At 37.7% G+C, this 24,485-nt stretch overlaps 1 protein-coding gene across 1 annotated transcript in view; it reads left to right on the top strand.

The window, feature by feature from the left end:
- Positions 1-20,002, top strand: part of LOC132816742 (PC3-like endoprotease variant B) — an 876,366-nt gene extending 856,364 nt beyond the window's left edge. Inside the window, exons 18-20 of the mRNA XM_060826651.1 lie at positions 12,149-12,312; positions 16,359-16,487; positions 19,047-20,002. Coding sequence (XP_060682634.1) covers positions 12,149-12,312; positions 16,359-16,487; positions 19,047-19,115 — 362 coding nt within the window. The 3' untranslated portion in view covers positions 19,116-20,002. The remainder of the gene's footprint in view (positions 1-12,148; positions 12,313-16,358; positions 16,488-19,046) is intronic.
- Positions 20,003-24,485: the final 4,483 nt, after the last annotated feature.

A 24,485-nucleotide genomic window follows, 5' to 3' on the forward strand; every position in this document is an offset into this window, starting at 1 on the left:
TTTGATAAACATGTAGAATAGACATATAATTGCCAAATTATGTTTCAATATAAGTAAGTGTAAGTGACGTTTTTGGAGTAAAATAAAGAAATCTCATACTTAATGGAAAATAAGGATTTAAATGGGATAAGGTGGAGTTAAATACACTTACTGAAACTGGCAAACTAAATTAATAAGTCTGCATATGTAAGGTTTAGATTTTATTTCTGGAGGGATAGAATTTAAAAGTAGAGAAATTAAGCTAAACTTGTGAAAACTTAAGTTATATGATACTTGGAGTAAGGTTCATAGATCTATTATTACAGATCATTGCACTGCATTCTCTGGCACACTTCCCCTATTGCCCTATTATAAAAAGGAATTGAAGTATAGGGAACGGTGCAAAAGCAATTACAGAGATGATGCTGGAACAGCAAGATTGCATCTGTCAGGACAGGTTGTTTTTTTTACTTATTTTACTTGAAAAAGGGAAAGCTAATGGGTGACTTACTAGAGGCCATTAAAATTATGAAAGGTTTTGATGGAGTAGACACAGAATGAATATTTCCATTTGTGAGGAACAGCATAACTAGAGGCCATCAAGAAAAGATATGATGCTAGTACAACCATTTTATAGCTTAACCCTCCAGCCCTTTTTTTAGCCTCACACAGTAGACTCTGTTTCAGCAGAGGGAAGGACATCTCACCTATTCTATTTAAAGGGATCATCAGCTACTTTTAGATTAGTTTCTGATAGAGGTCCACGGACTGTTGTTGGGACTATGGACGTTTTGTTGGTTTCTAGACTGTTTAGAGTTGCTAAAGTCTGACAGGAAGTAATGTGGTGCATGTTGAATGTTTCTGCACAAACCAATTGTTCCAGACATTGGTACATTAGTTTGCATTCCCTGTGAACCACAGCCTGATGGAGAGAATAATCGGAGTGAAGTTTCTGGAAGGGGGAGAAGAATGTGGGGGAAAAGCCTTCTCATTAGGCTGTAAACATCCATTGTGTTCAGGAGTGATTCTCCTGCCTGAAACTTCACTTCCCTAAAGGCATTGTCCATAATGTTTGCCACTTGCTGCACTCACAAGTGCTACAGCAGAGTGGGGTGAGTGGCCTGTGGCTGTGAACTTTTATTGGTTTGGCTCCTTCCAGACTAGAGCAAGCGATATTTGCAACCCAGTTTTCCATCTACCATAACATAGGGTATGTCACTGAAACTTTATGATCCAAGAGTAGAGAATATGTTTCAGTCTCTTTTCAGATCCAGGCAAGTGCTCAGTTCTGCAAAGAGTATGTGTTCCCCATAGTACAGGATGCAATTCACTGCATGAGAATCATTTTACAGGCACTGCAGGTCAGCCATGAATTGTACCATAAATGAAAGGAATTCCACTCCCTCAACATTCAACGGTTAATCAATACTACACTTGGTGCAGGTCAAGCTCAGTATGCTGGCAGCGACCATGATGCATTGATTCACCAATGCCCAGCTCCATCTGAGTCACTACAACAATCTAGAAGCTGCTAGCTAATAGAAACTAACTTTTAATGGCATGATGCTCAACTCCAGTGCATAACCCATGTTCATGTGGACAGCACATGTGTTAGGTGAGTTATGCTGCCATACAAAATGTAATCAAGACCATCAGAATGCTTGAACAACTTTCCCACTTCCTGAAATGTCTCTCGAGTCCTGTAGAGACTCAGCAGCCTGCATATCATCATCTTTGATGGCTGACTGCATACTATATAACATTGTGACTAGTTTATAAGGAGCAGATGAGTAGGAGGGGAGGAAGCAAGCAAAGGAGGAACAGAAAGGGAGAAGATAACCAAATTAGCCCCCACTGACCAAGCTATGCATAATAGAATTCTCTCACTACAATATTAGAAAACTTAATCCCAGTTCCTCATTCAGCAACAGTCCATAGCTCACCTTCTTTCTGCTCCTGGTCATCTGCTTGGCCACAATGAAAAATAAAAGGCATGACAAACTAAACATTCCAGCTCTAAGTTAGAAATCAAACCAAATCAGACATACACATTTCCACTGATTACCCCATATGCTCGCTAAGTGTCTGCTTTCCTTGTGAATTTGTCATTGTAATGCTCCTACGTGGTCATAGAATCACAGATTCCTTACAGATAGAGGCCTTTTGGCCCATCAAATCTGCCCTGACCCTCTGAAGAGCTTCCCACCATATCTCAGTCACCCCATGTTTACATAGTTAACCCAACTAGCCTGCAGACTAGCACAGCCAATCCACCTAGCCTGTACACTTTTGGGCTGCGGGAGAAACCATGCAGAAAAAAGGAGAACATGAAAATTTCACACAGCCACACACACCCAAGGCTGGAATCGAACCTGAGTCCCTGGCACTGTGAGGCAGCAATGCTAGCCGCTATGCCACCCTGCAGTGTTGTCCCAGTTACTATGGACATGGCTGATGAGAATTGATGACAACCTTAATCAGATCTTAATGTCTTGGCTTGGAACTGTTCCATCTCAGCATGGGAGGCAACAGCAAATGTACTGGCTTACTGGTTGTGACGGGAGCATGAGAGATATCATTCAAAGAGCAAGCACTAGGTTTGTGCTCCACAGAGACATTGCTGATCTCAAGGATGTTGCCTCAGCATTCCTAGTAATCAATTAGAGGACATGTTTGTTTGACTGCTGTGACACTGTGCAAACCCGTGCTTTACACGTGATCCACTTGTGCTTGGTTTGCTTTTATATGAAGGTTCCACCGCATGTCAGTACCAGAACTGATCACTTTGAGAGTAAACCACAGGCCATGTGCTCAATTGAAATTCCAATGATGAAGCACACTGTCTTCGCTATTAAAACACAGCTTAAAGATGATAAGGATTGGTTCTTGAGTATTGAGGGGTACATGGCATTCAAGAAAAATTGGAAGTTTTGTAAAGGTGGAGGGAGAGAATATTTATTCAAAGCTGGCATTCGTGCAACAGCTATGATTACCTTGGTTCAGAATATAGAGATAGTTTGGGGGAGGTGAGGAATAATAGGGGAAAGAAGTCCTTCGGAGGAGTGGTCTACAGATCCCCTCACACTAACTACAATGTGGGACAAATATTGGGTGGGGGCTGTAATGAAGGGATAGTAATAATAATGGACATTTAAGCAATCGTTTCATGGATAATGAGTCCATAGAATTCTTTTGAGATAGTTTCTCAGAATAGCACATTTTGGAACCAGCCAGAGAGCATGATATATTAGACTTAGTATTGTGCAATGTGACAGGATCAATTAATAGCCTCACCATCAGGTAGCAAGGATCACAATGAGATTTAATTTCACATTCATTTGAAAGGGAGAAGACTGTATCTAAGACTGGCATTTTAAACCTAAACAAGGGCAACAATGTGGGCGTGAAAGCTGAGCTAGCTAAGATGAACTGGTAGCTGAAAAATGTGTTGCTGGAAAAGCACAGCAGGTCAGGCAGCATCCAAGGAGCAGGAGAATCGACATTTCGGGCATAAGCCCTTCTTCCTGAAACGTTGATTCTCCTGCTCCTTGGATGCTGCCTGACCTGCTGCCCTTTTCCAGCAACACATTTTTCAACTCTGATCTCCAGCATCTGCAGTCCTCACTTTGCCCTGTCTTCTTCAGTATATAGATCAATAGCGAGCCAGTGGCAAACATTCAAGTGGCTATTTCAGAAAATTTAGAATAAGTATATTCCCATTATAGAGTAAAATTCTAAAGGGTGGACCCATCATCCATGATTAACTAAAGGGGTTGGGGAAAATGTTTAACTTAAGTAAAAAGCATTTAACTCTGCAAAGATAAGTGACAGATCAAATGACGAGTCAGAATATAAAAAATGGCAGAGAATGACCAAAGGGCTAATCAGGAGTTTCTAAAAATGTTCAATCAAACTGGATAGGAGGAAATATAACCCCTCTATTCAAGAACGGAAGGAGGCAGTAAACAGAAAACTACAGACCAATCAGATAGATGTCTATTGTGGGGATATTATTAAAATTCTTTATTAAAGCAATTATAATTATGCTTAGCAAACCTTAAAATGATCAGAAAGAGTCAGCATGGTTTTGTCAAAGGAAAGTTATTTTTAACCAAATTATTAGAGATCTCTTAATTAGTAGCATAGGCTGTGAATAAAGGGGAGCCTGTAGACATACTATATTTAAATTTCCAAAAGACATTTGGTAAAAGTGCCACATAAAGTTATTTTGCAAAGATGAGTTGGGGGTAGCATGGATGGAAGTTTGGCTGGCTGGGAGAAAACAGAATATACATAAATATATCTTTGATTAGCAGTCTGAGTGGAGTCTTGCATGGGTGTGCACTAGAGCTTCATGTTTTACAATTTACATCAATGACTTAGATGAGGGAAATGATGGCATGGTAGCTAAATTTGCAGATGACACCAAGATAGGTACAGAATTATTGAGAAAAGGTAGAAGGTATATTATGAAGACAACATAAGGTAGTGATAGACAGATGTAGATAGATCGAATGAGTGGGCAAATTTCTGGTAGGTGGAGTATAATGTTGGAAAATGTGAAGTTGTTCACTTTAGCAGGACAAATGCAAAAGCTGAGTATTACTTAAACAGAGAACGATTGCAGAATTCAAAGGAGCCGAAGGCTTTAGGTATTGTGGTGCATAGGTCACAAAATGTCAGCATGGAGGGACAGCATGTAATCAGGAAGGCTAATTGAATGCTATTTGTTACACAGAAATAAAGGTGGGGCTGAGGTGATGGCCAATGGTATTATCACTAGCCTTCTAATCCAGTGACTCTGGTAATGTTCTGATGACCCAGGTTCAAATCTGGCCAAGCATCCAAAGTAGGAGAGTGGTGGGTTGATTGGTTCATGATCTGGGGGACAGCACGGTGGCTCCATGGTTAGCACTGCTGCCTCACAGCACCAGGGATCTGGGTTCAATTCCTGACTCAGGTGACTGTCCTTGTGAAGTTTGCATATTCTCCCCAAGTCTGCGTAGGTTTTCTCTAGGTGTTCCGGTCTCCTTCCATAATCCATAGATATGCAGGTTAGATGAATTGACTATGTTAAATTGCCTATAGTGTTAGGTGCATTAGTTAGGGGGGGTCGGTTACTCTTCAGAGAGTCGGCATTGACTTGTTAGGCCGAATGGACTGTTTCACTACAGGGAATCTAATCTAAATAATTCAGTTTTGCAGGATATTGGTGAGACCATATCTCAAATACCATGTACAGTTTTGTAGTTATTATTTATGGAAGAATGTAAATGTGTTGGAGGTGGTTCAGTGGAGGCTCACTAGATTGTACCTGGAATAGGCAGGCAACTTTATGAAAATAGGTTGGACAAGCTGGACTTGTTTCCTTTGGAAATTAGCAGTAGTCACTTAACTGAAGAGTATAAGATCCTGAATGGTCTTGACAAAATGGATCTGGAAAAGGTGTTTCCTACTGTGAGTCAACCCAGGGTATGGTTTTAACATTAGGTATTGTTCTTTAAAGGCAGAGATGAAGCATTCTTTTTTCTCTATCCGAGGATTGTGTGACTTTGGAACTCTGCATAAAGAGGTGGTGGAGTCAATGTCTTTGAATATTTTCACAGTGGGGGCACATAGCTTCTTGTAAGGCAGGAAAATCAATGATTATCAGGAGTAGACAGGAATGTGGAATTCGAAACACAAACAAATCAATTATGACCTGATTGAATGATGGAGTGGGTTCAAGATTAATTTCTGCTCCTTTTTCAGGTACTCATATGTACATCATTGAATGTCTACAATCCAAGCACCACATCCAACTTCTTTAGGCTATATGGTTGTTCACTGCCAGACCTATCCACCTCAATTGCTTTTCATAGTTTGTCTGGAGGGTCACCTGATTCACATAGTCCCCTGTCTCCTCCTATCCTTAATCTGCTTCTGCTTTAGTCAAAATCACAAACCAAGGATCATGGTGCAACATCAGAGAACCTTGGAATACACTCTTTGCCCTGCCTTCTTCAGTATTCTTGCTCAAACTTTCTTCTGTCTGTTCCAGCACTTGCTACAGCCAGAATGCACCTTCCCTTTAAGAGGAAGCATGGTAACTTTGTGATACTGATGTCACACAAACATGTGCCCCCTGCTGAAGCGTGCAACCACTGCGCAACACTTTTAGCACTGGATATACACAGCTGGCATGCAAATTTGAAAGCAACATGAAGTTTACACACTGTATCGCAGATGAATATAGGTTAATTGCAATACCTGTCCCCTTTCTCCAAGTTATCCGCTTTTGAGACCAAAATACCTAGAAATATGATTTTCTTCTATATAATAAATTACTTCTTGTAAAGTCATATCACCGAAATTTCACATTTACAAGCTAAATGTGTACAATGGTTGTTTCATTAATGTGAGCGCTATTAAACCTCTCTGTGAACCTCGATTAAACCTCGATAATTTGGCACATTGCCATAAACCAAGTCTTCAGCGTCTTGCTTCTGTCATCTGTAAAGGAGAGATTAATAATACATAAAAATAACACACAGAGATACCCTAGATTAATGAATTGACAAAGGTAAAAGAGACATGGATTCTGTCAGGGAAACTGTCACATATTTAACAACTGTCTGCCAGTGTCTTTTGCCTTGCCACCTCTATTCTTGCTCCCTAAAGCCTCCATAAAACCTTTCGATTTGACTAAATCTTGGGGGTTGCACTCTTTTTTTCTCTCCACCCCTGCTGTTTCATGTCACTGTACTTTGAGAAGTTTTCCGTGCAGAAGGAACACAAGAGAAATGAAAATTTTTTGTCCTTGATGTGCTTGACTTCACAAATGCGAACATTTTAATAAGTGGAATCACGTATGACTTCATACCGAATATTTCATCTGGGCCATTCCAACAGTATTAGGGCTGTATAAGCCAGCTGAACATTAAAGCGGATTCAAAAGGATAATTAAAAATTGTACAATCTTCTCCCACCAAATATTGGTCCTCATTTGCAATGCAAGTTTTGTTCTGCTATTATAGTGGAAATGGAAAAATAATGTGTTGATGTATCCTGATTTCCTAATTGTCAAAACCTTTACTTTCAGCTTTGCTGACTAATTAATATCAGTTAGTTATTGCTCAGATGTGTACCCAAAAAGTGTGCTAGTGACTTATTATATCTGGAGACAGTGTTTATCTGCATTGTTATTGTCAGGAAGTAATTGGTGTCCAGTGGATGAATTAAACTAATTCAATAGTCATTTTGGAATCAGAAGGTTAAAAACTAAAAATGTTTAGCATGAATGTGCTTACCAGGAATACTAGTAGATATTGGCTGCAGAAAATTGGAAAGATGCTACTTCTAAAAGTTAGAACAGAATAAATGCTTGTGTAAGTATTGTCTGTTTTGGTAGCTGCTTTTTTAAGAACACGTTATTTTGTCTTTTATTCAGAAAGTAACATTGATAAAACATTGCTCCAAAATGACTTTTCTATCCAACAGGCAAATTGCAAAGCAAATTAAATATCAAAAAAATTAGCAAATTTTTTGTTTACTTCTGGTCTTATAGCTATTTCACCAAAGAATTTGAGGAAAATACACCTTTTGCTGTTTGATGCTTTGCATTAAATTCACACTTTGTTCACTTTGTATTACAAGTTTATTGGTGCCTGTCAATTGGGCTGAGTTACTGTATTTAAATTCAGAACCTCAGTTCTTGTTGAAATGCAATAAAAAAAAGGCCATTTTCCAGTTAGTTTTAAAGACATAATTAAGAACACCACTTCGGTTGAGCATAAAGAAAGGCAGGATACAGTTTCCCAGAGCAACTGGGCATTTTTTAATACTCATAGCATTTGTTACTTCCTCTGCACTGCCTGAGGCAAATAGTAGATGCATTAATAAATAACTCTTTTTATAATGGCAAATTAATTTACAGTCAGTTATGAGAAATGTATCAAGAGATTAAATCTGTAATTGAGAGTACAGAGCTAGCAGATAGTAGTGTTCATATTTTTAAGATAGATATTGTTTTAGTGTAGTTTCTTCTTTTGTAGCTTTCTATTAGTTTTTTGCATTTAACACCATGGATAGAAGGTAAAGTAACATTCAGAGTCCTTAAGATGTTTGAAGGCTTTCTAATTGCTGTTTTTGCGATAAATATTCAGGCCTCTGATTAAAATGCACCCTAGCTCAAGTTTGCCACCTGATTAATTTGTTTTCAAATGCTCGTTTGATTACAAACATGATTAATCATGTGCAGTGTACGTAAAAAAAAGGAAGAAATGGGAGTAGTAGTAGATTATACAGCTCGACATGTCTGCTATGCCATTTGGTAAGATTTCAGCATGATCAAATATTGCCTCAACTTTTTTGCGGGTCATTATAACCTTGGGAATTACCTATAAGTTCAAGACTGTCTATCTCAGCCATGAATATATTCAATGAGTACCTGAGTTAGCAGATTCAGCAGATTCATAAACTTCTAAGAGAAGAAATTTCTTGTTTTCTCTGGCTTAGTAAAGAGATCCCTTATCCTGAAACCATGACCTTTAGCCCTAGATTCTAAATGTGAGGAAACATTCACACAGCATCCACTCTCAGAATCTTGCATATTTCAAAAAGATTACCTCTGCTTCTTCTAAATTCCAATAAGTGTAGTTACAACCTACTCAACCTTACCTCATAAGTAAAACCCCTCTTTCCAGGAATCAATCTAATGAGTTGAACCCAATAAAAGTATAACCCTCCTTAAATAAAGAAACCAAAACTGTATACATATGTAATCTCTCCAAAGCCCAGTACAGTTCTATTAAATGTTTTTTACTTTTATACACCATACCCTTCGCAATAAAGGTTAACCATCCTGGGGGAAGCATTGTAATGTTAGTGGAATAGTAAATCAGAACTCCAGGCAATTGTCCAGGACCATGGGTTTGAATCCTATAATGGCAAGTGGTGAATATTGTATTCAATTATTTTGAAAGCTTTACAAATGGAGACCATGCAGCCACTAGCCTATGGGGGTGACTCCATGTCCATAACAATGAGGTAGACTTGTAAGGCAGTAAATGCTGGCTGAACCCATGACATCCACATTCCACGAATGAAAACAAATAAAATCTATTTCCTTCCTAATTATAGCTGGACCAGTACATTGACATCTTATATTTCGTACACAAGGACACCCAGATCTCTTGGTATGGAATGTTCTATAGTCTTTGTCCATTTAACTAAGACTTTGTTTTCCTGTTCTTCCTACCATTTGATTTTTCCACAATATAGTTCATCTGCTGGTGTACTGTCCACTCATTTAACCTGTCTGTATCCCTTTGGACTCTTTCTGTCTTCAAAACATTTGTCTACAATATCCTCTGTCACTTACTCGCACTGTCACACAGTTGTACTCAAAGAGAATTTAAACAATGTTAGATAAAATACAACATAAATCTTTCTCTTCCCTATCCTAGCCATGGTTTAACTATTGTGCTGTATTTCACCAATTTTTTTTATTTCTGTACTAACTATCTTGTTGTCTATGTTGTCTTTCCTCGGTGAGTGTCAATTTAAGCAGAAAATGTGCTTTGTGCACTGGGTATATTGAAACAGTAAATGTACTAATGTTTGCGCTGCACCTGGCACACACAGCAAATCTTCCCCAAGTAGCAATTCGTGACAAATTACAGTCATTTCTATGCTGTGAGTATGTGCTTATTAAAAATTGTCATGAGACAGTCAAAATTCATTTTACGGGATAGTGCAGTATGTACTGGTAACTTTCCTAAATTAGTAATCCAGAGGTCTGGACTAATAGTTGGGAGGATGTGATTTCATAATCCTGTTGTTGCAGTTTGAGAATTTGATTTCAGTATTTTTTAATTAAGAAATTAAAAAGCATGTATCAGTTAAAGGTACCGTGAAGATGAAGCTATAAATATTAAGTACTGGGACTACTCAACAGGTCTGACAGCATCTGTAGAGAAATGAAAAGTGATAATATTTTGAGTCCAATGTGATTCTAAAAACAATTCTGATAATAATGGTCAGAGATATCCGTATCCTGAAAAAAGTACTTATGTTATGCCTCAACCGAAATAGCATACTGGAAATCTAGGCCTGCTATTCCCAGGGCTGATGCAAAAATTAAAGGGTTTAAAAAGTGCGCAGCATTCCCCAATTTACTTGTCTTTTAGTCCCAGTTTGACAGAAAGCATGGACCAGGTCTCTGTACTTAATGAGAATAGCTGTTCATTAGAAATAAATAGATTATCACATCAGATAAATATTATGCCATCAATACATAGTTCTTCTAGTTAAAACTCCTCCTACCCTTAAAACTACACACACATAGACAGACACAGACAGAAAAAAGCATGGCTATTAAGGATGGAGGGAAAGACTAGGAAGGCAGTTCAGTCCACAGGTTACCTGAGGTGATTCTTATTTTGATTGTAATGCTGCTTCTCAACCTTCCTTCTCCCAATACTTTCATTTGTTTGCATGAGGCACAGCATTTCACACTTTAAAGATATTTGACTTATTAATTAAAAGTCGCAGCAACTGGCAAGAGGAATAACTGGTTATCTTCAGGTTTGAGATACTTTTTCTACAGTAAAGTAGAAACAGCTTTTTCTCCAGAGGTCCAATCTCTTCCTACTGTCTTGTTCAAACTCCCAAGCTATTCAGCTATCTGGGAGCCAATCACATGGTAATTGACTGACAGAAGACTTTCATCATTGATAATCAGTCACTAGTCCACAGACTAATCAATTGTTTGTTTCTAGCGAAAGCTCCATTTGTAAACACCTTTTGGCTCCAGCTCATCTGCAAACTAGGCTTTCCATTACAGCTTGAACAAGTATAACAGTAAGCCACGTAAACATTACTTACAATGAGTGTCAGATTCCTTGCTTTTGAAAGAAGTGCAGTAATCCTTCATCAATCCTTGTTCTTTAAAACAGTTGTTTTCCCATTTCAATCTACAATCATAATGCAAAAAATAGAGTCTTTGCGGTTAGTTGAAGGAATGGAAAAAAAAAGAGAATTAAGTTCCATTGGTTTGTGTGCAATTTGAATCCTGGTCTACAAGTGAAAGGATAATGTTCTGATGCATTGTTTAATATAGTGCCTAGTCTGCTGTATTACAACAAACATTTATAATGTAATTTCCTGAAACAAGAAGCTCATACTTGGAGCAGTTAACCAGAGCATCCAATCCAATCCAATCCAATCCAATCCAATCCAATCCAATACATTGGTTGCTGCCAAGGTTTCTATCCATTACTTTACTCCCTTGGTGTCAGAAATTTAAATGATGAAGAAAACTTAAGTAAGTTAGGCTTATTATTCTCAGAAAAGGAGAAGTCACAAAAGTAATCAAAGTGAAATTTTGTAAAAAGAATTAACAAATGTGATTTGGATAAACTCATCATTTGTGGCAAAGCATTCCTGTAAACCCATTGAAGTAAGAAAGTTAAGTGTGAAAAGGAAATGTGAAAGTTTTCACAAAGGGAAATAGAATTTAAAGGAAGTGTGGGTGAAGATTGTCATTTATTATAGGTACAGGTTATAATAGGTCTTTATAATGTAGTAGTCCAATGTCCAGCATCTTGCTGTGAATCTCATCGAATGACTGCAAAGAAATTTATTTTTGTGCCTAGATGTATTCACAGATCAGTGAGCAGTCCATTTGAAATTTTATCAAGTAGTGGGTAAGAATCTTCCAGAATTAAAAACTTTCCAAATTATGTTTAGAAAACTCTCAAAAATGTGATGTGGAATTTCATCCATCTTTTAGAGTATGTCCTTGCAACAGACTGAGTTTGCTGTATGGCCCATCTGAAGAGTGAGAAACCTGGCTCCAGAGCTATGAGGAGTCAGAGCTGAAAATGTGTCGCTGGTTAAAGCGCAGCAGGTCAGGCAGCATCCAAGGAACAGGAAATCGACGTTTTGGGCATAAGCCCTTCATCAGGAATGAGGAGTCAGGTCAGACTTTTGCACCAAGATGCTGTCATCTCTGTTGCATTGATGTGCACCCGAAACCTCTTTCTATCAGTGCTGAAATTGTAGCTTTAACTGTCAAATGTCTCTGGAAAAGGAAAGATATTACAAAAACACCAGATGGAAGTGGATTGAGACCAAACAGAAAGCAATGGGCTAATGATGAAAATTCTTATATTTTTTATCTGAACAGTAGCGAAACTTGACAGCATTCAACAAGGTAAAAATTATCAAAAGCTGCAAGACATCAGAAAACTTACGAAGCAAACTAAAATAGATAAGAGATTACTTGAAGCTTTCATTCATGAAAATACCAAAAGAGTGCAAGCAGATGATATTCATTTTACGGAACCAGAGGTAAAGATATTTCATCACAATAAACCTATTGTTAAGTTACCTGTTTCTGAAACTCTATGGCATTCAATGATTATTTGTCTATCCAGCCAATACTTAGCTTAACAATTTAACTTTTACTGAAGTTAACTAAATGCAATACACAAGACTAGGAATCATCTGTGCTTGTGAATTCTCATCCTCTGTACCTCCATTTCCTTCTGCGAAAAGATTGTTAATATAACTTTTTAAAATCTTTTCATTTTGAAGATATCAAAAGAAATAAAGTTATAAAGAGGAATATTTTTCATTTAGCATCTCTCGGCTCAATAATTGTGAAAACAGGACTGTCAACGTCTTTCATTTTATTGTATGGACTACCATAATGGTGGGAAAAGATGGGCTAAAAATTTGCACTTTCCATCAGCTGATTTTAAGATTTAGGATTTTCATGGACTGAAATGATTTCAAAACAGCAAAAGCACCGACTAAAAGTTGGCCATAGTAATTAACTGCATCAATGTGGATTTCACCAGTCTCAACATTTCCCAACCACCACCTCACAGCTCCCACCTTATCCCAGATCTAACCTTCCAACTCGACACCACCCTCATGACCTGTCCTCCTGTCCATCTTCCTTCCCATCTATCTGCTCCACCCTCCTCTCCAATCTATCATCATTGCCCCCACCTTCATCTACCTATTGCGCTCTTGGCTACTTTCCCCCAAGCCCAACACCCTCCCATTTATCTCTCCATCCCCTTGGCTCATGAGTTTTTGTCCGAAGCGTCAATTCTCCTGCTCCTCAGATGCTGCTTGACCTACTGTGCTTTTCCAGCACCGCACTCTTGACTCTCATCTCCAGCATCTGCAGTCCTCACTTTCTCCTTATCTGATCATGAGTTGAGCCAAACTTCATGAAACTATCAATAAACAAAACCTGAGCGTAACATTTGTACCAAAAGAGACTGAAACCTCTTATTTTTATTTATGTCTGTATGACAGATTTTAGATATTTCAGATGATAGATTATAGGTTGAATCTTTCCATATTTTGGCTCGATGTTTATTACTGGAAGACACATAGAGAATTTCTCTCTGTGGGCCATGATGACTGTTTTCAAGCAATGTACCATTGGTCACCTCATTAATTATACAAACAGGCTTCACCATCCTCTAGCTCATTGAATCATGTGGTCACAGAGGCTGAAGTATTGGCTGTTGCTGGGACCTTCCAGCACAGAGGAGGGACCATAGTTAAATCCCAGTTGTACACCATTCCAAACACTGCAAGTCAGGAAAAACCATCCCAAATCTGTTGTTACATCTCATTTCAAAATGAGATGGCCAAGGAAGGGAAGTTTGCCCCTGCCATTTTGACAGTGATCAAGAATTCCTGCTGTACAGGGTGGTAGAGAGAAGGGCCATTCTTTTCCCTCAGAAGCACCATTGGAGACCATGGTACCAAACCCTAGGCCTCTGGGTCAGTGCCACCTTTACTTATAGAGGAACACACAATAACTAAACCAATGAATTCCTCATCCAGTATTTGAGGTTGACAATAGGGTTATCGAAGGAGTGCTTTTAAATGTACCAGGATTAACAGGACAATAGATAATGCTCGTCTTCAGAATAACATGAAGTTTTAGGACACAATCACAGGTATTTCTCAATAAATTCCTGCCCCACATTTTCAGAAGGCTCTGAAAGCCTTTGAGAGCATGCAGAAGAGGATTACTAGAAAGATAACAGCAATGGTCGTGAGTTATGTGGAGGATTTTCCTTCTCTCTTTAGGATCATGAAGGTTAGGAGGAGATTTAAACAGAAATAGTTAAAATTTTGACAGTTTGATTGGGGAAAATGAGGAGAACCAGCTCCCATTGATATGAGTGTCAGTGATCAGAGAATACCATTTTTGACACTTGGCAGGGATTAGATAAGTTTTGTTAAATGATGGAAGTGGTTATAATCTGAGATCCATGGTCTAAAAGATTAGCTGATGCAGTTTCAATAATAACTTGAAAAAGAAATTGAAAATGTACTTGAATAAGAAGAACTTCCAGGCCCACAGGTCAAAAGCAAGTGAGTACATGTAAGCACTTAAAAAAAGCAGGGATAGACAGGCTGGATGACCTTCCCATGCAGTGTGATTCCATAATAATGTGACCTGTAAAGCCTAAAGGGTCTATGATAACAACAAATATGTAACACAACTGAAATAATATAACATGTTACTTGTTCTTAATAAATTAAAATGACAGAAGATCACTCAGGGATGAGGAAAATAAGCTGTCATGATTTGGAGATGCTGGTGTTGGACTGGGGTGTACAAAGTTAAAAATCACACAACAACTGGTTTATTTGGAAGCACTAGCTTTCGGAGCGCTGCTCCTTCAGGTGGCTGTGGAGTATAAGATTGTAAGACATAGAATTTATAGCAAACGTTAGCAGTGTGATGTAACTGAAATTATATATTGAAAAAGACCTGCATTGTCTGTTAAGTCTGTCATCTGTAAGAATGACCATGTTGGTTTCAGTTCTTTCATATGGAAATCTTTTTTACAAGTTACATTCTCAACTGAACTTTAACAACTGATGCCATGTTGGCCCAGATGTTATATTGAAGGTGTGAGCTTCCCTGTGTGATGCTGTGCCACAATGGTCAGACTGATTCTAATCTAAAGAATGGATTTACAGAATCATGCAGTTTTAAGAAAACTAAAATGTAATTCTGCAAGTACAGATTCACACTACAAACTTATATGTGTATGTATGCATGTGGGTATGTGTGGGGGTGGGGTGCGGTGTTAGGGGTGTCTGTGAGAGAGTGTGCATGTGTGTGAGTGAGAGTGTAAAATGATATAAGTCTGTGAGAAGGTGCATGTATGCATGTGGGAGTGTATGTGTGAGCATTTGAGAGAGGGTCTACGTGAATGTGTGCATCTGTAGGAGTGTGTGTGTGTAGGAGTGTGTGTAGGTGCGTGTGTGTGTGTGTAGGAGTGTGTGTGTGTCTGTAGAAGAGTGTGTGTGTGTGTGTGTGTGTGTGTGTGTGTGTATGTATGTGTTTAGGAGTGTCCGTATGTCTGTAGGAGTGTGTGTCTGTAGGACAGAATGTGTGTGTGTTTAAAAGTTTGTAGGAGTTTGTGTATGTGCGTAGGAGTGTGTGTGTGTGTAGGAGTGCGCATGTGTGTGAACTGTAAAGGATGAAGTTGTGCTAATTTAAGATAATTGGTTTTAAATAATTTTGGAAGTGAAAGTGCACACAAGAGTGGGATAGTACAATAATTTAAAATAAATTTAAAACTAAAATTTGTATTCTTAAAAATAAACCCAGGCAAATAGTGCCTGTCCTCTGGTGCCCTGCAGCCCAGGTGAAAAGTTTCAGACAAAATGACGGAGGCTGAGTTCACAGTTCTTCACTCCTATGTTCCTGCCATATTATGCCTTGGTACGGCTAGGTAACCATTGTTTAAGAAAGGTGAGAAGAATAATGTTGATAACCATAAACCACCCAGAAGGAAAAATAAGTAAAGCTTGAGAATGGTGTATACTGGTCTAACTCATTTTGCATACCTCAAAATAGAGTACCAGTATGTTCATTTCCAAGTATTGCTCTTTTAAAATTTAGTTGTGTTGTTTGTGGACAAACTCTTGGCAGTAGATTTTAGCTATTAACTTTTGACCATTAAATTGAAATTTGCCAGGAGCAGATCAGCCAAATTTCCTTTCTATTCACTTTCCCCCATTTCTGTAGCTTCCTCAGTTTTCCATTTTGCACATCATCTCCAGATATTCAAAATCATTACTGGTATCAACCAATCGGGACTCCTTAGCTTATGGCAATTAGTTTTCCAATTCTTTTCAGCCTCGGTTATACCCTTATTGTGGGCCTTGTGAGATTTCGTACTTTGCATAGAATTCTCAAACTTAAGAAAATGGTGTAAGAGCCTGAAGGAGATTTTTTTTAAAACAATGCATATGTTGATGTACATTATTCAGTCCGTGTCAAGGTTATTGTTAAACCTTGCATTGCAAGAAGAAGTAATCATTTGTATTTTGTTCCCTAACAGTTTCCTACACCTGTAAAAAATGCAAGCGCTCCAAGTTCTAACTTGAGTCAGGTTCTGCTGAAATTTTGGTACTCCATGAAAAGCAAAATACATGACAAAAGGTCATTACTAGCTGAGACAAATGAACAGGTGAGTTTTGATCCATTCTTTAACTGTTCTCCCCTTGTCCCATAAAATTATGGCTCAAAACAGTCAGTACACTGCCAGGTATTTCAGACATTCGGAATGCAACCTCAAACCTCTCCTCTTCCTCATTCCTTCTATTTAAACTGAGTTGAAATTATATATGATTGTTTGATTACATGACTGATTTTATAGAAAAGCTAATGGTGAAAAATATAATCCTTCAAATATGCTTTAGAAGGCATTGCAAACAATGTAGCATCATTGTAATATGTTCCATGACTTGACAGTAAGGGTACTTACACCCATCACTAGTAGAATGTGATTATACACTATTTAAGTTAGCTCATGATAAGATGCAAGGTCTTCATAAATATGCATGGAAGCAAACATGGAGATACTTTGTTTCCCAAGTTCTTTTAATTATAGCTCGTTTTAAACTGGATGTTTGATAAGTTCCTAAATCAAAGACAAACATTTTTAACAGCAATGTTGAAATGTGTACAAAGCAATGATTATGAGAAATGCAGTGAGAAATAAGGGGGTGAAGCCACCTGGATTAGGAACAGAGAAACAGGAATAGAACATTTGGTCCCACAAGCTTGCTCTGTCATTCTAAATTTTGGATAATTGTTTGCCTCAGCACCAAATTCCCGTGCTATCCCCAAATCTCTTGATACCATTAATAATTAAAAACCTGTTATGCTCCATCCTAAACGTACTTAATGACTGAGTTTCCATCACTATCCAAGGATTGAGAAGAAGAGAAGTTTATTCTCACAACAGTTCTAAATGGCTTGCCTTTTATTCTGAGACAAGATCATCTTGTTCAAGACCCTGTTGTCAGAAGCAACATTCTTTCTGCATCTGCTCTGTCTATCCCTTTAAAAATGTATAAGCTTCTAAGCTATCATCTCTCATTCTCATAAACTTCAGAGATTATGGGCCAGTCTCTTCATCAGGCAATCCATGCATGTCAGGAATCAGTCTGGCAAACTCCACTGCACCCCCTCTGTGGCAAGTACATCCTTCCTTCAGCAGGTGGACCGAAACTACACACAGTATTCCAGGTGTAGCCTCACTATTGTTTCATACAATTCAAAAACGACATAATTCCTGTTGCTGATTACTATTTTACTAAAAGATGTTGCTACTTGCAAAATAGAATAAGACAACTCTACAGCACAGGAAAAGGTCTTTCAGCCTATTGAGTCTATACTGGTCAAAAATTAGTATCTAACCAATCTATCCCATTTTCAGCATTTGGCCCTTAGCCTTATATACCTTTACATTGGAAGTGCACAACTAACTAGTATGAAGGTTTCTGCCTCTACCACTCTTATGGGCAGTGAATTCCAGATTTCTAACATTCTCTAAGTGAATAAACATTTTCCTCCCATCCCCTCTAATCCTCCTGTCCATTAGTTTAAATAAATGTCACCTAGTCATTGATTCCCACATCATGGGGAAAGATTCCTCCCTATTTACTCTGTCTATGCCCTTTATAATTTTTATACATCTCAATCATGTAACCCCACCCCCACCCCCACCCACCACTGCATCTCCAATTGCAGCTTAATTCTGTCCCTCAGAATTGCTTCCAATAGTTTCTCATCACTATTGAGGTTATACTGACTGACCTGTACTTTCCTGACCCTGTCTCTTGCTCTATTCTTGAATAACGATCCTACATTTGCCATCCTCTTGTCCTCTGGCACCTCTCCTGTACCCAGCGAGGCATTGAATGTTATGGCCAGTGCCTTGCTATTTCCTCCCTTCCTTCACTCAACAACTTGGAATTAATTTCATCCAGACCTGTAGTGAAGTGAAGCCCTATATTCGGTATCACAATTCACTAATACTTATTTCACTGAATTGGTATCTCTTGTTTATGGCATATTATTTTACATTTTGCACCAATTTGCTCCTTTCCCCCTGATGTTAACCACTTCCCAATATCTCACCCAAGTGCTTATTATTTAAGTGTAAGTATTGACAGTGACTCCTGGAAAACTACCAATACCAACATATTCACTTGAGCTCACTTTTAGCAGAGGTTACTGGAGAACATCTAGGAGCCATGGCCCATTTTCCCTTCCCAAGTCTGGGGCATTTACTTCAATTTAAATATCTTGTTGCCATTTTGACTGCCTTCAGTTAATAAAGTTTGCAGATTTTAACTCCAGTTTTAATATAGTTTTCTGATCCTGAATTTCAGACATTAGTTTAGTTTCATTTTTTAGGATTTTTTTCTGTCTTCTTTTACTTCTGTGAAGGCATTTTAAAAACAAAGTTCAGTATGTCACTGTTCTCTTTTTCCCACTGCTCGTATTTGTTCTATTCCATAAAAAGACACAAAAAGGTATCCATGAAAATCACAAAAAACAATCCAGTAGAATTTGATGCAAGAATATGTGATATTGAGCAATGGAATTTAGCTTGATAGAAACAATCCTTTTCGTTTGCACCACAGATTTTAAATTATGTTGAACTATAGTCCTTGAAAAGGGAATAGATTTGAAATATGATTATTATACTTCAATAATGAGGCATTTTCTGCCACAGGATTTTGATGAAGCTCAGACTGAATATCAAAGAAGCAATGTACTATCTTCTAAGTCTGCAGAAGAGTAGAGTGAGGATCCTGCTTCTTTACTGATAGCTTCCTTGAACAGTCGCAAATAATATCCAAAATGTCAAAGATGATGGAAAATATGGATGACACCTTTAAGAAAATGATTAAAGACAAGAACATTCTCAATGACATGGTTGCGCCACAAATAAATAAAATTATACTTAACATAAAAGGGGTAAATATTTGTCTTGGGTGGTAGCACTAAACAGATGTTATTGCGCCACTTGATTTTCTGTTCCATTGTAGCTAATGTACCTGAACATTGCGAGGAGGTTATAACTGGAAAGATTAGGTATTCGGTTGGGGAGACAGTGGTCCAGGCCATAACATCTATTTCATGCTACCTCTTGAAACAAATTTATACCTCCCAAAGTCTTTGTAAAATGAGATATGCAATAAATGAAATATTTCATCCACAAATCACAATATTGATTTAAGGTACTATTAGGGAACAAACAAGCATATATTTGGTTCCAATGTATAATGGTGATGACTTGACTCATCGTGCCTGTGATTGAAGAATCAACTCAGCCTTTATTTCTCTCTTTCAAGTGTTCAGTGTCGTCTTTCTAGACAGGATAAGATGGTAATTGCGTAAGACTTTGGAATGGTGACTAAAAACCCGACCTAATATTAAAAGAATATAACTTGCAAATTTTCCTGGAATCTCCATATGTACTTCTTGCAAGGTATTGGCAAAACACGCTGGAGAAATTGTATAATTAGACATTTTTAGCAATTTATTCTGTCTCACCAAATATTCCAACCTCCTTTACTGGTGAACCTCAGGTAATTTTAAGCACATGCATCTAAGATGGTACTGACAGAATTCTGCATCAGTTTTTTTTTCAAAATTAGCTTTTAATTTACATACTGGAGTTTTCAACCGGTATTTTATTTGAACTATTCAGTCAGGAAATATGGAAAGGGCTGATTTAAACTTAGAGTTCATCTCCATCCTGTACAAATACATAGTCCAATTTATTTTCAAGTTGAATATTCTGTTTTCAGCAACAGATGTTTCTGGTGATAATATACTGTTACACCCCTGTGGAATGAAATGTGCTGTGTTTCTGCTATTGGCAATAGGAACAATTACCTCAGCTGACTACACATAGTGAAAGTGATCTTTCCTCTAACTGTCACATACAGACAGAAGGCACTATCTTAACTGAGCCTCTGGACAGGGCCATTCATTTCATTCACATTTCTAGAGATGTACATCTCACTGCTTTGAAGAGGAGAAAGTAATGTGGCACCTTCAGCTTCACTGAAAGAATACAGGCAATAGATGTTGTCTATAAAGAGTCCTTGAGAAGCTAATTGAAGAAAAAACTTGATTTGAAATTAAATAAATTCATCTTACCAAAATTTGAACAACAATGCTGGATTTATCTTACTAAAAGAAAGAACTAGTAATATTTTCTCAGAAATGTGTGACAAGAAGAATTGCTACCCACTTCCAACCAGAAATTGAACAACTATGTTAACTGTTTAAAGCCAACTTGGAAATTTAATTGTTCAGTTTATAAATTTTCACTCTCTTCTGTTCAGAGTCTTTGCAAGATTTGAGGTTACTCCTGGCCCTATTGGTATTCAGTATTTCCTGAGAGATTTAACTGCTAGTATGATCTGAGTGAACAGGATTCACCATGGGCTGGAAACAGAATGATTCTGTGAGAATAGGTGTCAGTCAGTAATTGTGCCCACTTCTTGCAGCCTACTGTGACATACGTGCCTTGACCAGAAGTAGAGTCCACAAGAGAAAGCACCATTTAATTGTCTGGTCTAAAAAGAAAATATCACTTTTTAAAATGTTTATGGTTTGTGAATGGAATATTGAGAATTTTATTAATAAGCGACATTAATGTTTTGGCATAAAAACATTTTTTTTTTCTGTTTTAGGCTTTATTATCATACAGACCTTAAATCTTCACTTTTATTAAAACATAGAATGGAAGCTACCATGTACGCTCAATGCAGGAGACTTAAAATAAATCTGAGTCTTAAAATATGAAACAACATAATTTATAAAGACATCTTCAGTTTTGATTCAGTATGCAGGTTGTGTCAGATCAAGGTTTCTTACTAATACAATAATCTATAATTTAACATTACTGGTGGAAAATTTAACTGTCTTGTTATTAATAAAATGGAGAGCCAAATTCTACTCTGAATTTGATTTATAGAATAATGCTGAAATTGCTTAGCAAAAGTTGGGAATCACATTAGTTACTTCCTCTAATTCATCATTAAGAAACATTTATGTGACTTTTTCTCATGAACATAATCCCTGCTCATTTTTATTAATCATTTCACTGCAGACGTCTTTAGATTGTTATGCCATAATGATTTGATCTTCTCTTCAAGCATTTTGTTAGCCATGTATTTCAATTGCACACCGATGAAAAAAATTGAATAAATGTTTTAAGGAGATATCATAGTGTATGTCATATAATCATCCAGTTTTCTAAGCCTACTTAAATTATATATACACTCATCTGCCATGAGTGTATCATGAACAAAGGTAAAACACTCAGATTTATAAAGTCATTATGAAAAAAATCAATGCCATCCTCTTGTTGAACAAGGGTTCATAGTCCCATTTCTCTATGCGGTGAACATTGGTCTGATATGGATCAAATCAAGAACATTTCCAAGCAACTACAAGAAACCTTCTTCAATGGATAGTCAATAGAGAATTAGTCCCTACCAATCTCCCAGACCACATACTGACTCATTTGCAGCACTCTTCTCAAAGTGCACAATGGACACCCAACTAAAAATAGATTAAAAAGATTAGAGGAACAGTGGGACATTGGCAGGTGATAATTTTATATACTTTCACAACTGTATTGCCAGATTGATTCTATATTTATTACTGTTTATTTTTGAAAACAAACTCATTATATTATCAAAATAAATATGGAAGTAGGCTGAAGCTGGGATGTATGTTCCTGCATAGGCTCAGACAAGTTTGAACTGTCTGAGTGAACCTGTCAAAATTTATCCACTACATTTAGTTCACTGTAACAGAGTTACAAGTGGGGACTGTGTTGGGGAAAGTTAACTTTGGGTGATGGTGTAAATTGATGATATCAACTCAACCACCGAGTATAAATTTCTCTCATTTGACATACATGGAAATGAGGAAATGAATACCTGGAGAAATGTATGAAGGGGCACCTCAATTGTTGCTGCTTCTTTGATGCCATCAGCAGCTATCTCAACTAATCCACAATGATTCTATTTTTTTCTTCCCCCCTTTTGTTACTGTGCAATGTTTTAAAATTCTTCACTTGCAGAAAGTTATTAATGCCTGCAATGATCTTCTGAGAGCATGAATTCAAAATCGTTAGAAAAAGCCAACAGATGGTTAGATACGTAATAGAGGACAGCAGATTTCTGTGGACAGCTCAGTAGCTGAGCTGAATATTTATCACTATAATTTGTACATCTTATGTTCATTACCCAGAATGTCTAATTGAATGGTACCCCACTCTATAAAGTGTTTTCTAGTGACATCAAGATATGTTGTGAGCCATGGGACGTTATACCATATTTTTCATGTCTTCTGTAACTTCCATTCTTTTCTAATAAAAGTGAAAGGGGCAACTCAAACCATGGGGAGATTTTCTCCTTCCTGGTGACATGTGAGCAAAAGAGGTCGGTGGGAAATATGGAGAGAACAAAAAAATCAATTTTCTCAAGAAAAACATTTGCGATCTTCCGTTAAATAGTGACTTCAGAATTTCACCATTACGTGATCTCTATCATATTTCTATGCATTTGTACCTCATTAAAACCCCAACTCACCTTGTTTATATGTTACTTACAATCATCTTCTCATCCCCTACGAAGATAGTTGGAGCAAATTATTAATGTGTTAATCAGAGGAGGTACCTGGTGGCTACAGTTAGCTGCATGCTCTAAGATCACTATCTCTGAATGGTACGGTTACCAAACTGCTGACATATTGATAAGTAGGAAGTTAAGTTATGAAGAGGACATAAGGAGGATACAAAAGAAAATAGATAGGTTAAGTGAGTGGATGAAGATCTGGTAAATGTTACAAAACATGCAATGTGTGAAATTGTCCACTGGGGCAAAAACAATTTTCTTCTCTAAATGGTGAGAAATTACAGGACTCTGAGATGCAGAAGGATCTGGGTACACTTCTGGTCAACCACAAAAGGTTTTTAAAAAATCACAAAAGTATAGTATGCCAGTGCAACAAGCGATTAGGAAAGCTAATGGAATGTTATCATTTTTGTCAAAAGAATTGATTACAAAAGTGGGGAGGTTGTGCTTCACATGCACAGAGCATTTCTGAGACTGCATTTGACGTACTGCGCACAGTATTTAAGAAGGATGTAAATGTGTAGTCAGCAATTCGGGTAAATATTAACAGATTAATAGCTGGAATGGGAGTTGTTTCATGAGGAGAGGTTGAACAGGCTCAGCTTATATCCACTGGAGTTGTGAACAGCAAGAGGTAACTAAATTGTATCGCATATGATTTTGAGGTGTTTTAATAGGGTCGATTTGGAGAATCTGCTACCTCTTATGGGACAATCAAGAGCTAGGCAACATTATTTAAAAATAAGAGACTGACCATTTAAAACAGATTTTTTTTCTCTCTAAGTTTTGTGAGTATTTAGATTCTCATCCTGGAAAGAAGTCAGAATCAGAATTATTGAATATTTTTAAGTTAGATAGATTGTGACCATGAAAGCCAAGTTCTGGAGATCTACGCAGATATCCTGAGAGCTGCCCTGATTCGTACATAATCAAGGATTTGCAAGTCCCTGCATGCTTCCAAGTTGATTAGACTCCACTGAGGTGGCTGCTGAGTGACAAAAGGTATCTCTCTCGATATGGCTCATGACAGCTTCATGAAACCTTCGGACTGACACAAAATGATGATACAACATACTTCCACTAGTCATAGTGGCACAGATCTTAGGCCTCCTTAAGATGAAGTTTCAATACTTGCACTGCTCCAGCAGAACCTTGCAATACAACCCAGAAAGGGTGTCCCACATCATTGTGGTGTATTGTGGCCTCCACAACTGGAGTTAACAAAGGGGAATTTCCTGGAGCAGACAAACTGAGTGATCAAGTGCAGTGTTCTGAGGATGTTAATGGGGATCAATTGATTGCGTGACAGAGGATAGCATCATTCAATGTGAGAAGCCAGAGCGAACCGAATTGAAACCCACTTCCAGGTTAAATGAGCTGTGACTGCTCTTTGTTTAACTATTTAACGTTCTTTTGGCAATCTGGCAAGCAACCCCTGTTTATTGCAAAGGAAATGTTTACTCTCTTTGTGTTATCGAATAAATGTCTCATCATCTTTGGGATTCTCT

This window comes from Hemiscyllium ocellatum, chromosome 6 (genome assembly GCF_020745735.1).
Source record: "Hemiscyllium ocellatum isolate sHemOce1 chromosome 6, sHemOce1.pat.X.cur, whole genome shotgun sequence".
In the NCBI taxonomy this organism is placed as follows: domain Eukaryota; kingdom Metazoa; phylum Chordata; class Chondrichthyes; order Orectolobiformes; family Hemiscylliidae; genus Hemiscyllium; species Hemiscyllium ocellatum.